The 14,713-nt window shown below is 36.8% G+C and overlaps 2 protein-coding genes across 2 annotated transcripts in view; both read left to right on the top strand.

Annotated features, from left to right (window-relative positions):
- Nucleotides 1-9: 9 nt before the first annotated feature.
- Nucleotides 10-5,481, top strand: ebna1bp2 (EBNA1 binding protein 2). The gene is made up of 9 exons (XM_079451656.1): nt 10-843; nt 971-1,054; nt 1,793-1,968; nt 2,462-2,585; nt 2,738-2,827; nt 2,902-2,977; nt 4,452-4,542; nt 4,837-5,002; nt 5,083-5,481. Exons 1-9 carry the CDS (start codon nt 769-771, stop codon nt 5,128-5,130), a joined length of 930 nt encoding a protein of 309 aa, XP_079307782.1. The 5' UTR covers nt 10-768; the 3' UTR covers nt 5,131-5,481.
- Nucleotides 5,482-9,726: 4,245 nt separating this feature from the next.
- LOC306891901 (low-density lipoprotein receptor-related protein 8-like) overlaps nt 9,727-14,713 on the top strand; it is a gene marked incomplete at its 3' end in the record, with an annotated part of 41,791 nt that continues 36,804 nt past the window's right edge. Inside the window, exons 1-2 of the mRNA XM_079452524.1 lie at nt 9,727-9,872; nt 10,339-10,470. Of these exons, the coding sequence (XP_079308650.1) occupies nt 9,806-9,872; nt 10,339-10,470 (199 nt within the window). The 5' untranslated portion in view covers nt 9,727-9,805. The remainder of the gene's footprint in view (nt 9,873-10,338; nt 10,471-14,713) is intronic.

Genomic DNA, 14,713 nt, shown 5'->3' with positions numbered 1-14,713 from the left:
CTGTTTTCCAGAGACTTCGGATTTAGGATATTTCCCACCTCGGGAATAATTTCTGCAACGATGCTGTTAGGCATGTAAAATTAGACTGATAAATACCTTTACTGTTGTCATGTTAATTAATCATTAGTGACGTTGACGTTTTAATGTTGCTATATACTTTTAATTTGACCAATTAAAGACGTTATTTTCGGGAGTCAGGTGGGATATATCGTTCCGAGGTGTTTGTAACGCAGTCTTATGACCGAAACACAAACAGCTGATGGTTTGAAAGGGCATTTTAACTAAATAATTATGCTGGATGTAAGGGCATCCCTATTCGAGTGAAAACAAAGCAGTTTAGTATGCTGTTTAATTTAAGATTGTCTCTGATGTTCCCCGGGCTGGATAACTTTGGTCTTTCTGATGTTTCTGATCCCCTAGTTGGGCCAAGTTGTTACTCAACAGGGGTTTAGCTGGTCTCCCAGTCTGGTCTGCTCTAAAATCCTCTAAATTAAATCAGCTAACGAACATGTAGATAACCAGCTAGGACCAGTGGTTTGGGATACTTTAAGCACACATTTTCAGCTTGTTTGGCATTGATGTGTTAGTTAGAGAAGACGTTCCTTAGTAGCGGAACCATTCTTTGCCCTTCTCTGTTTCCGTCAGTATACCAATCGTAAGCACACACATGTGAAACCTTGCTGTGTACACGTGAAGCTTTGGGATGCTGTAAAGTCCGCTTTTACGGTAACATATATACGTTCAATTTGGATCTACGCTTTATTCAAAATGGTAGAAATAGACGAAGATTTCCAACTGGGATTTGAATCCGAGGAAGATGAAGGCGAATTATCAGACAGTGAGGTAACAATTACATGAATATGTTTTTTTTTGCCTTAGCAGTTTTATCATCAGTTTGAGTCAACAGTACTGCTATTAAACAATATTGTCTAATTGTATGTGTTTGTGTAATATTATTGTCTGTGGTTAGCTGCAAGAAGCCTTTGGCAAGGGTTTACTCAAGCCTGGAATGAATGTTCCCCGGGATAAACCAAAGAAGGCCATCAACGATGTGGTGGGTAACGTTAGCCAGCGGTTTAAAAAGGCTATTGCACATTTGCATCTATTCATTTAGATTAGATTAGTTTCAACTTTATTGTCATTACACATATACAAGTACAGTGCAACGAAATTTAGTTTAGGTCTAACCAGAAGTGCAGTTAGCAAGTAAATAAATACAGAATACAATATCAGAGAATATAATACAGTGGGCATGGACTATAAAAATATTTTGCAGTAGTTATGTCCTATGAAAATATGAGAGTAGGTATATACTATGAACAATATATACAGATGGCTATATACTATGAACATTAATGTACAGATGGATATGAACAGATAATAATTTAGACTAAAATAGTGCAAGTGACTTAGGTATGCATAAATTATTAACATTGGCTATTAAAGTTGCAGTGCAATAGGTGAGTTAATGCAGTTGTTGAAGTTACAGTGCAGTGAATGAGTTAATGCAGTTAACAGACTCCTTTATCTAAAATTGCTTAAAAAATAAAGACGCATTCAATATTTAAGCCATTAATAACCATAGTGCACAAAGCTACATTTATAGCTAAACTAATACTTACCCTACAAGCAATTGATATAAATACATTGGTAGTGATGTTTAAGAAAGTTAAATAGTGGAAGGTTAAGAAGTGCAACATCTCATTGACTGTGCTGACTTTTGTCAATATGTAATTATCATTGTGTGTGTAAAACTATTATGCCTCTTTAATATTTTTTCTATGGCATCCAGGAGGGTCTGAAGAAATCCCTTACAGAACTGAAGAAGAACCTGCCATGGGTTGAAAGGTTAGACCTCACAAACCACCCGGCTGTTGACATTGCTGCAAAAGCAGAGAACAGATCGGAACAAAATGAAAGCAATGAAGATATCAACGCGGAGGATGACTTTCAAAGGGAGATGTACTTGTAGGTGTTCGCTTAATCACTTTGTAAAAGCATGTTGAAGTTACTGTCCTTTGGAGTGATATTTCAACCCTATACAAAAATGGCATATTGTGTGTTTTCATAAAGAATGGATAATGACCTCAATGAGATAATGCTGTGTATTGGGTCAGGTGTGCTTGTAATTGTAAGTCTGTTGTGAATATTTCAGACACCTTTAAGTTTATCATACTACATTGTATTATGTATTGATTTTTTCAAATTCCCAATATTAAGACACAGCCAATAATTTAATATAAATTAATTTATATGACTAAAATGATAAATGTACACCATTTTGCCTTTGTGTTGGCATGGTTGTGTTGTTGGTTTTAGGGTTATGGTTTTAGACTACTAGGAGACAGGTTCTGATATTGTGTGCTTCCATTTTCTCTAATCATTCCATACAATGCTTGGAGGATAAATTGCTTTGCTCACAGATATATTTCTAATATTTAATGTTCATTTGTGTGTTCAGCTATCGCCAAGCACAAGCATCTGTTTTAGAGGCCCTGCCAAAGCTGCACAAATTTAAGATTTCTACCAAGCGACCAGAGGATTATTTTGCAGAGATGGCCAAGTCAGATCAGCAGATGCAGAAGGTAAGAAAACTATAGTCACCCTTGATGTTCCACATTGTCAATATGAGGTTTACATTGTTGTATTGATGAGAGTGGAAGATAAAGTAGCTTTGCCAGTTGTTGCAGACATGTTGTTTCACTGTACATTCTTAATATTCTTTACAATTTTCCAGATTAGAAAAAACCTTCTCATTAAGCAAACATCCATGGAGAAGTCAGAACGGGCCAAGAAGCTCAGAGAACAGAGGAAATTTGGCAAAAAGGTCAGTCTCTCTCAGTTTTCATTTTTTATGTGTTTTTCTTGGTGGTCGTGTTCACCTAATTTTGTTTTGTTCAGGTTCAAACAGAAGTCCTTCAGAAGAGGCAAAAAGAGAAGAAAGCTATGATGTCAGCGGTGAAGAAATATCAAAAAGGTAGGTTACATCTAGGGATGCTCCGATCCGATATTCGTATCGGGTATCGGCGTCGATACGTAATAAAATTCTAGATCGGGTATCGGTGCAATTTGTCACCGATACCCGATCTGACATAAAATTTGTGCTAGACGATGTAAAAGTTCATGGAGACACCGGCGCTTAAACTCTCTCGTGGGCGGCTGCGCATTGCGCTACGTGCGACATCATACGCTAGCAACGTGTGACATCATACGCTAGCAACGTGCGACATCATACGCTAGCAACGTGCTCTGTACGTAGTGCACGTGAACAAGTGAACATATAGCAGCGAACAGCATGGAGCGAGCCAAAATATCTGTCATTTGGAGTTATTTTACAACAGTTACGCCAATAAGTTCCACCGCTTTCATTGTTATGGATGGGCAACCGCTGTCCGTCGTTGCGAATAATGGCTTCAGACTCCTTATAAACCACCTGGAGCCGCAGTACGACACGCCGAAGCGTAAATATTTAACTCTACCTTGAACTGTACCGAAAAGTCAAAAAGCAAACACATATCCGAAAAAATTAAAGATGTCAATGCGGTGAGTTTTACAACAGATATCTGGAGCTGCGACGTGTCCCCCGTTTCGCTTTTAAGTTTAACCGCACACTGGTTGGATGAGAATTTTGATGCCACAAAATGCCACGTTAAATGCAACAAACATGTGCAGTTTTACTCAGCTAGGGAAGCTAGCGTTTTATTCATCTGTTTCTGTGTTGGATGTTAAATTTTATTTTCACTAAACTTTAGTTTAGTTAAGTGGACTTTGCTTTAGTGACTAAAGCATTAAAAAGATCTGATTCATGTTATTTTGAATATCTAAAGCAGTAAAGCTATTACTTTTTTGCTCAATTTCAGCAGCTTTTTTTTTGCGAATTGATTTTTTAATTATTTTTGCACTTTCTTAAAAATTATTAAGAGATTTTGTTTCCATTTATTTATACCCGTTTATCAAGCTAGTGAAGCTGTTGTTATATTCAGCTGCTTAATTTGCACTTTAATTTTGAATGTCTTTTGTCCAAAGATAGTGAACACTTTTGTTTTATTTTTCATTTGTTTTGCACCGGTGCTGGTTTAATAAACTATTTACTAAATTTGTGAATCATTAGTTTGTTATTTTGTTTTACGGGGTCAGGAAATTTATGTTAAGTCGAGCCTGATGTCTTGCAAAGCAATGCACATAGTTTATTAAGTAATTGTGCACTTTAAAATTTTTACCTTAGTATCGGATCGGTACTCGGTATCGGCCGATACTGAATCTCAGGTATCGGAATCGGTATCGGAAGCAAAAAAGGTGGATCGGAGCATCCCTAGTTACATCTGCTAACAAATTAAAAAATAGATCCTGTTTTGAAGACACCTCATGTGTTGTTTCCTGTCTTCTTTAAAGTAGTCATGTTTTGTTCCCTCACGTACAAAACTAATATAAACTGTGTATTTGTTTTACAGGAATGACAGATAAACTGGATTTCCTTGAAGGAGATCAAGATAAGGGCAAGAAAGGAGCATCAGCAACCAAATCACATATAAACAAAAAAGGGTATGTCGTTCAGTTTTAATCACATTTTTCGATTTTGGTCGTGTCAGAAATTTAAAAAGCATTTTTATAATTTACTTTATAATTTTATTTTTTATAATTTCTTCCTGTAAATTAATTTATGTAAGTTTTAATTTAAAATTCATGTTGTTTTTGCCAAAATATGATAAGATTTTCCAACGATATACAATTTTAATGCCATTAAGCCTATGAGACCACTGTTTCCTTTCTTCAAAAGGTGCTTATTTTATGTCTGGGAATGTTTTGTACCCTGTTATCCTTTTTATCTGTCTCCAGTCCTAATGCAAAGAGGAAATTCAAGGATCAGAAGTTTGGTTTTGGGGGCAAAAAGAAGGGCAGCAAATGGAACACCAAAGACAGCCACAACGACGTATCAGGATTCAGAGGCAAAGTGGCACATGGAAAAGGCGGAAAGAAATTTGGCAAAGGAGGAAAGACAAATGTAAGTGTTTCTCTTTTTCCTCTCTTATTCTCTTTACATAAAGCCCTTTCATCCACATCATTTTTTATCTTTCTGCACAGAAACGGCCAGGGAAAGAGGCACGGAGAAAAACGAAGGCACGCAAATGAGCTGTATCTTCTACTCAATAACTCTCACAGAAAAGGATTGTGCCATTTAAAAAGACTTATTTTGTATCTTCTATTTGCTATAACTTGGGGCTTAGCTATGTTTTTTTCTCCCAGAGAAAGATTTAGATTTTGGTTAAAGGACCTCTCAATGTTGACCCAAATGTTTCTCGTGTTTATTCTTAGCAGAGTTACCTTAATCTCACAAATAAAAAAATCTTCATGCCACGGCAAATGATGGACATTTTTATTTTAAAATGTATATGCCATGCATTTTCTTAGTATATGACCTTCTGGTGTCTTAGTATTTTTGTAAATAAAATCATTGCGAAAAGTCGGCATATTTACACAGGCATTTTGCATCTGATTTCATTTATACACAAATTTAAGTTTGGTGCACATTTGATCGGAGTTAAAAATTCATCCATTCTATGTGCCAGAGGATGTTAATATTCATGAGATTGTAATTAGTTTGTCTGCCCACTGGCTGTGTTTGGAGGATTCTGAGTGTAGTTCATATGTCATCTGAGTTCAGATGAGCAAATGAAACAAGCTGTTCTTTCTGGGAATCTTACTTTATCTTTTCCAGAGTGCAAAGTTGGCAATACTGATGGAAGTCGGTTACAAAAGGCGATATTTATTTTAATATAAAATACAAATTGAAATTGAAAATTTAATTCAGTTAAGAACAAATTATTAGAACAGAAACAGTTTAATAATGCACAGTTAAGAACCAGGATCCTCAAATAGAACCTCAATGTTACATCTGCCATGTTCACAAAACCTGAACTGGAGGCAATATGATAAAAATATTTAACATAACTTATGCCCATGTCAATTTCCAATATACATCCAGCCTAAACTGTTGGACTAGAAAATTGATATCTGAATTGACTACTAAATTAAAACGTAGAAACGGTTGCTTTTATGGGATCTAAACAAACAGTATTATGTTGAATCTACAAAAACATCACTCCAAAGAACCCAGTAGAACGTTTTACATCTGACAGTGGAAAAAATATGGACAACTGGTAACAGGTTTTTGTATATCTTACACAAGACCATTGCTGTGGCATCAGGTGAAGAGGAACTGTGAATCTCTTTGCTCATGCTGTGTTCTTTGATGAAAGCCCAGCAGCGGGTACAACTTCTGATTCCTGGTTTATAACATAACTTTCTGTTGAAAACAGAATGGACAACTCTAAATTATATCGGACAACCAAAAGTGAGTTATTTCCCATTTTTATTTGAAACATACAGGAAATGCATTATGTCTAAAATGGCAATTTATCACATATTAATAAGGTGTAATCATGTAGAATCTTTAACATATTACAAGATATATCATATAGCAGTACCAAAGACTATACCGGCATACTTCATATTTTGTATTTAGATGCTTTCATTGCTACCAGTAAAATCTAAATTACTGTTTAATTAATGTTCTATTTACCTTCAGCTTGTTCAGAAGGACCTTTAGGAATTCCTTGCTCTCCATCCACGTGGTGGTGAGGTCTTGGCCCATGCTCATCTCTCAGGAATGGGTATGTGGTGTATGGACTGTAAAATGGCATGTGGAACTTAAAAAGAAAAGTTAGAACTGTGCAGAGTTTTATCATTGACCAAAAGGATTTAAGAAACTGTTTATTAATGTGATTTTCCTGCTGATTGAAACTCATGTACATGTCCCTAATGTGGCCGCAATGCAAGTCAATCATGCCTGTAAATCTTACCTGAGACTCAGGAGTCTCCAATAGATGAGACGGGGCAGCTGGTGGTGAGGGAAGAAACCCAACGGGTTCCCTAAAAGATCCTGGTGCAGTGGATCTCAGGGTCACCAGCACGGCAGGGCACATGTACCTGTCTGGGTAATGTGGGTACACGGGAAGAGGCATTGCAAACATCTCCCCCGGATAAATGTGCCTTGGAATTGTCTCTGTAATTATGTACTCTCCTGGAATATGTGGTGGATCTGAAAAGTATTAACAAACCAGTTATATTATAATAATTTACTTGGGAAGCTTCGTGCATTGCAATAATTTATATACATTATAAATTAATTTCTTATAACATGAAATACATTTTTATATGATAATTCGTTATCTGTTTAAGAAGTTTTAATGTAAAGCTTAGATTTGAAACACTTGCTTTGTATTTGAGGTTATTTACCAACAAGAAACCACACAAACCTCCCGGATTGCTCAGTCCCGTTTGTGCCTTCAGCTCACAGTAACCCGCGCTCGCGCTTACCGGACCCGTTGTAGGCGCATGAAGTTCAGTGTATACTTTACCGTCAATGTCAGCTCGTTGAACGGGCGCTTTAATAACGCTCTCTTGTCTCGCACTGGTGTTGGTTTCACAATTCACACCGACAGCTACATTATTATCAGCCGCAGCAACCATTTTCCCGCCCGATCGGTTAGCTTTCGGAAGATCGTCGCTCGGAGATTCGTTTACATTACCGGTTTTGATCCGCCTTTGCGATGCTAGTATCTTTGTCCGCTCGGCGATTAGAGAGCACTTCCAGCACACGCACGGCTTGAACTGACATTTACCCGAATGACCCTTTAACGGGACGACGAGACCGTGGTTCCGACATCTCGCACACTTTGGGTTACGTGCGACTTTTTCAGCAGCTACGCGATCGTTTGGTGGCATATTCGCCATCGTCAAAAATATCCGTTATTCGGAGTAAATAAAACCTCTCAGTAAAAAAATCCTCTCAGTTAAATCTCAGAGATTTCAAATCTACCAAATTTTAATAAACGTTTCAAATGAGTTCCTTGGACAGTCCGCCAAATTCCTAATTTGCCAATTTTGTGTTTGAAAAAAAAAACTGTTCACGTGATGCCAACTTCAGCGTGAGAAAACGAACGTTCTCAAGGTGTTCATGCAAATCTGTAAATCCCAGACATTAGGGGAATCCCCAGATGTGCAGTGCGTGTTACCTTATAAGCTTGCTTTGCTAAAATGTGACCCGAAGACATTTTTTATTTAACAAAAAATAAATGTTACAAATATTTTTTGTCGCATTGATAAACATTGTTAGTAACATATTAAAATATATCTTGTAGCTGAACTGATTTGCAATTGAATCTTTCACAATGTCGTCACAATTTGCCATATCTGATTAAAAAGTTAAAGAGCCCATTCTCAGAACATTTTCTGTGTTTAAATTTGCTGTCTGAAAGTACCAGAAAATAGTCACAATTAGTGACAACAGAAGTACAGTTTTTTTCAGCAAAAAAGTTCTCACAAGTTTATTTAAAGCAAATATCTGCTTCATTGGCATACCTTGAACATAATGTTTAAAACCCTGATGTTTTATGTCTTAGTAATCAGTTCTTGTAACATTATTTGGGCAGGTTTTTTCTAGATCACACAATAGCCGTAGATACTGTAGATGTTCACATGAATTAGATTAATTATAACACACATTTTTTTCTCATTTTAGAGAATGATCTGACTCATGGGAACCCTTTGATAAGCACTGGGAACTGCTGGGAGCCACATATGCTCATTTCACTCTCTAGAACCTGGATTTTTTCTTTTCATTGTTTTGAAGAAAATTTAATTTTCTGTTTTGAGCAAACATTTTAAACTTCGAACCATTATTGAAATACAAATTATTCCCCAAAAGGCCATTTTATGAATCATTTAAAGTGGATTGGGAGCCACCTGCTGCCAGTTTGTATGGGTATATGACAATACGGTTCCTATAAATTGTTCTCTTTTGTTGTGGTTGGTTAAATACACGGTTAAGCGGTTGGGAGAGGGAGGGTCTGCCCCAGCTTACCACTATTAAAATGACTGATAATCCTGTCAGGATGGCTTTGGCCTAGTTGTGACTGACAAAATTGTTCACGTTGGCACAGTGCCACAGATGCAGTGCATATAACTGTATGTCTTTTACAAGGTCACTGAACCTCATTATCTTAATAAGTGTTATAATTAAGGCAGTTCAACAATTGAACGTCTTCTATTTTCTTCTTCCTATCTTTCTTTCTCTAAATTGCTTTAGGGTGATTCATTTGTGGAAATATGCACATGAACACGCAGAAGGGGTGCTACTGAATCTATCCAATGTATGATTGTATAAATCAGTTTAAAATTCACAGGTAGCATTAAGCATCAGCCAAATAAATAAATAATGCAGGTTAAAGCCTAGAGACTATCCAGCATGACCTGGCTTTTCTTAAAAAATAGTTTACTTGTAAAATCATAATTGTGTAAAATCAGTTATTACACTCTTAAACAAATGGTGACACTTTATTTGACAGTGCCCTTACACATGTTACATGTATTTACTAGCATAATTACATGTAACTAAATCTAATTCTCACCCTAACCCTATAAGTACAATTCTTTTTTATTACTCTGTACTTAAATGTATAATTACACTGTAACACGGGCACTGTAAAATAAAGTGTAACCCAAATGGGTAATGTATTGTTAATATGTTCACTAAAATTCAAAATAAATAAAATGTCAGTTTCTAGTAGGCTACTTGGTGCGCCGCCCCCTTTAGTGCAATAATTATTCATACCAGCCGGACGAGGCTTACGTTTGATGTCGTCATCTATTCAAACTGCCAGTGAATTGGAGATTCAGCGAAGGAGCGCCGACGCCATCCGGACACGCTTTTGTTTGTGGAGGAGCGCTACAGACCGTTACGGAAATGTGGACAGAAATTGGGAAATTATTGTTTTTTCATTTTTTAGTGTCGGAATTACACTCAGGAAAAGGTTGGTCGCGCTCTCTTTAAATGAGATATTCAGGATGGTCTTTTTATATGGACTGAGTGAACGATGCTCTCTTGGTTTTTTGTGGTTTCACGTTTGTAGACACTCTTGATCTTTTATTACACATGTAGCATATAGAAGCACACTTGTTATTAACGCGTTTAGCAACATAGAGTTATGTTTATAGTTATATTTCAAGAGCACCTCCACCTAAAAAAATCTTCTGTGTTGTGATTAGAAACGTGCCAGAATTGAAATCGCTTTATTTAGATGTGAAGCGACACATACATTGCTTTCGTATTAATTTGCTAATACATCACTGGTCGTGTCAATGATTCGCGTGTAATACATTTGAATCCCTCGGTTCATTCAGCTGTATTGTGCAGAAGAGAAATGTATCGCGCTCCTTCCATAAGATGATTGCTTGTCTGCCGTGCACGACTGTAATGTTGTTCATTATCACACTCAGGGAGTGAAACTGGTGCTGAAGCTGAGTGCGAGGATGGACAGTTTCAGTGCAACAATATGAGATGTATTCCCACCATATGGAGATGTGATGATGACGATGATTGCTCTGACAACAGCGACGAGGAGAACTGCTGTAAGTTACATTTGCTCATTTTGATAGGAGTAAAAAAAAAAGCAGACCCTATACAAGAGTCGAAAGCAGCTGTTTGTTATCAAACAAATGAGTCCATAATCCTTTATTTAGTCAGGTTGAAATGATTACATGTACATTTGGAATAGATTTTCGAGTGTTTGTGCATCCGTAACAACCGAAATAGAATAGGAAAGCATCTGAATTATAGGATAAATGCAAGTATTCAATCATATTGGCTTTATAATTTTACACCACGTGGTGTAGACTTTGATTTTTGAATATCTAAGACCAAGGCTAGTTGTCACACTTTTTTACAGTGAATGTTTGTTGGGGTAGATAAATTACTGTAAAAAACGCACATTTAAAAGTAGGCTACAAAAAGCTATTGAACATTTCAACTGTTTGAGGAATTTAAAGAGTAATACTATTGAAGTTTATAAACTAGCTATATGAAGCACACACAAAAATGCCTGCAGAAATGTTTAATAATTATTTTACACCTGTTATAACCTTAAATCTTGTGCTAAACAGTTCAACTATGTTTGAACCAAGATGAACATCTGAAATAAACATTTGAATTGTATTCGTAATGCATTGTTCATATTATTATTCTTACCGCTGCTATTCCTTATAAAGATTTGTAAGTCATCTCTTTTATAAGATAAATGAATAAGTGTAAATTAATTTATTTAAGTGTTAGAGGCATAAACTCATGAAGCCAGGCATTTATACCAATGTTTTGTTCTTTTACTAGAGGAGCGATCCTTGTGCATGTTCTAGAGAATCTTAAGCTACTCTGCTGACAGGGCAATTCTTGCGGCTCTGAGCTAAAAACAGGTCAATGGGAATGTTTGTTTTCTTAAATGATTTATGTGTCATCACATCATGCGCCTGTTGAATTTACTGTTGTGACTGCTCTTTAAATTGCTTCCAACTAAGGACAGTCAAGCTGTCTTCGCATAATGCACCCAAACAGTGTAAGACTTACATGTCATGTGGCATCTTGCCAGCCGTAATAGGAAATTGTTATTTGTATGCATTTACATCAAAAGGTAAACTTTACTGATAAATCAGTCATTGTCATTTTCATTGTAATTTGAATGTTTATTGGAATTATTGATGATTAGACTGAACATGAATATTGATCAAAAGCCATAATTCGAGTTTCCCCATCTATTGGCAGAAAAACAGCTGATCTCTTTTCTAACTGATTCCCCTCATGCTTGTCTGTCCCTCCCCCTCCGTGTCTCTATTATCCACTCCCACTATCTCTGTCCCCACCCCCACGTCAAACCCAACGAATTCGGCAGCACGGCACCCATGTATCTGCTGCTTGTAATGCACAACAGTGCCAGGGATGTTTGCTTGGAATCATGTGACGTATTTGCGTGTGAATAAAATGATCCATGACCTTTCCCCTCTGCAGTACACATTAAGGGTAAATGCAGCTGTAGGAGGATGAGTGACTTTTGTCAGGATCAATTAGTCATGCTAAACTGTCTTCTGCAGCATAAAATGATAAAATCCTGTATATGTAATAAGTGTCCTGAATGTATTATGCAATCAATGCATAGTTTGATTTTGTTTTAGGCCCACATATACACATAAATGTACATCAATATTTTGTGATTTTTAGGTCCTAATTTGGTTTATGGTGTGTCCAACAAATTTACGTACATACACGGTGTAAAAACACTTTCATTTTCTAATAATAGGCAGTTATTATTACCTCACGTCTTGACTGACTCTTAAATGATTCATACGGTAGTTCAGTCTAATGCCCTCCTTTCTCTCAGCCAGATATGTGATCCCCATCCATAATTCTATGCCAGCTCTTGATACAGAAACAGCTGTGCCAGCATTTGGACTGCTGTACCCATTGTAGTTGATCAAACTTATTAACCTTTTCTAATTTGCATGTCTTAAGTGGGATTTCCCACACTCCTCTACCTTTTTTAGTTTTCAAGGGAACTGGCATTTTTTAAAATGAACATTACATGACGTAACTCGTTAAGTAATACACCCAGCAGATTTCAATATACTTACCAGTAATCATAACTTCTGTCAGTAAACACATTATTATCATGATTTGACATGTTACTTACATATAAGTTTAGCAACTAAAGCACCCAAATATAGACACAGTGATAAAGATATAAAGTTTAAGTCTTAAAGAGAATAAATTCATCTTCATCAGCTGCTAGTGCTCATTAGTTCTGTCTTCATCCCCCTTCAGTTCAGTACAGCTGGACTAAGTGTATAAAAAATGGTTTATTTCGAGTCAGAGGGACTGTCAGACACAGCGAAATTTTGTATATTGGGCAAGAATGGAAAAGGCAGCATTCTCATCTCAAAAATGTCCGTATTGTGAACATTTATATTTATGTCAGATTTTGAGATGTGTCTCACTTCACTTGCAATCTTCAATCAAATAGAGACAAAGCATTTTCATAGAGACTGTGAATTGAATCAGGATCCAGACAATCTCTGAATCCTTAGAATATGCTTACAATGCAATAGGTAACTCACTGTATCAAATAGCATATGGTTGATGCAATATAAAAATGTTGACATGAAACCCTTTCACTACAACCATATACTACCAGACGGTCCCAATGCAGCTGTAACCCCCATCTGGGGCTCCTCGAGAGGCTTTACCCTCCGTCTGCCAGAGAATCTTTTGTATGTCAGTCGAGTGAGAGTCCTGTCTGTGTACTGACTCCCACTCAGAAAACGATGGAAAGTCACACAAAGACAGGCAGAGAGAGAGAGAGACGTGTAGGGACCATGAAAATAAAAGAGCAAAAGAGCAGAGTGAGACAGATGTGATGTATCAAAGCGATACTGAAAATGAATAAGAAAACAGGAGCAGTAAACAGGAGTCGAGTGTGAGAAATAAGTTGCAGCATTGAACAGTGATCTTTAGACCTCACCTCTGGGTAAGAGAATGCTATTGAAAAGGAGTGGCTTTGAATCTCTGCAGATATTCTGGAAATTGATTCCTAATAAAGAGATGTCTTCCTTTATCATTTTACATTTCATTTAAAGGTCATAACCCTTTACAGAACTCTTCTTACTTATAAAGATCCAGGAACATTTATTAAAGGTCTCCAGTCTATATTTAAATTCATCAGAACTTCTTTGCTTATCCCAGATTTGACCTTGTGTTGTTGGCCTTATGTTTATTGAATCACTTAATCTAACCACTTCTACTGATCCCTTTGACAGATTATCAGTCTGAGCCGTGTCTTCCCTTTTCTGCCCAAGCGTGTCTTGTGGCTTCTTGAGCCAGTGTCCTGATGTGCCTCTTAGGATCTCGGTGGTTGAAATCCACCCATTAACTGTGATTAGTCAGTGTGATTCCATGAAAGATGTGCAGAAGTGGATGCTGAGCAGAGCATTGAGAGCAGGGAATGGCACAGAATCAATTCATGCAGATTTATCCACTACTTTGATACCTATTTGTTGATACATGCTTTGTGTGTATTGACATTTGTGCCTGTAGGGACATGCATGTGAATACCTTGTTCTAGCTTTATTTAACTGAGTAGTAGAATCTGACATTTGCACAGTCCTTCTTGGATTGGTATTAATATTCTATTCTATTATTTCTGTAGACCTTTTCATCCAAGAATTAAAATATTAGCATGACGGGACAGTCATTGGTTCAATTTCCAGGGACCCAATATGTAGATAACCTTGTGCTGAATTCTGTAAAACTCATTGTAAATTCAAGCGTGTGGCAATTATGACTGCGTTTTGTAATTGTAAAGAATTTGAAGTGATTATTCTCTGATCCGCGTTAGGCCGCTGTAGATCAATAGCACATCCCAGACAAATGAGAGCTTCATAACGCACACATCAGTGTAGTAATGCTGAACAGTAGTGTTTTTAACATGTCATTCTCTGCTAATAATGTAAATATGTAATTTGGAGTCCTGTTGTAATACATTTGTTTTCCATTTTGAAATCCATCATTCCACAACTGGTGTGATAAAACGCTTGAGATTAAACCACTGAAAGGCTAGAGCGAATGATAGAGCTTCATGATGACTGATTTCTACATTTCTAAGGAGATGAAGAAAATTGAAACACTCATTCACAACAGAGCAGAGTAGCAGACATCCAAGACCCCCTCTAGTGTTTCATGAAAGACACAGAGATACATATTATCTGGTAACTCATGTGATATAAAGACATTTTGGACAGTTTCATTCAGTGTATTTCAACATTTCACCTGTCA

Source organism: Barbatula barbatula (assembly GCF_947034865.1).
Source record: "Barbatula barbatula genome assembly, chromosome: 3".
In the NCBI taxonomy this organism is placed as follows: Eukaryota; Metazoa; Chordata; class Actinopteri; order Cypriniformes; family Nemacheilidae; genus Barbatula; species Barbatula barbatula.
Note: the sequence above shows the minus strand (reverse complement) of the source record. Positions and strands in the feature narration are given on the sequence as shown.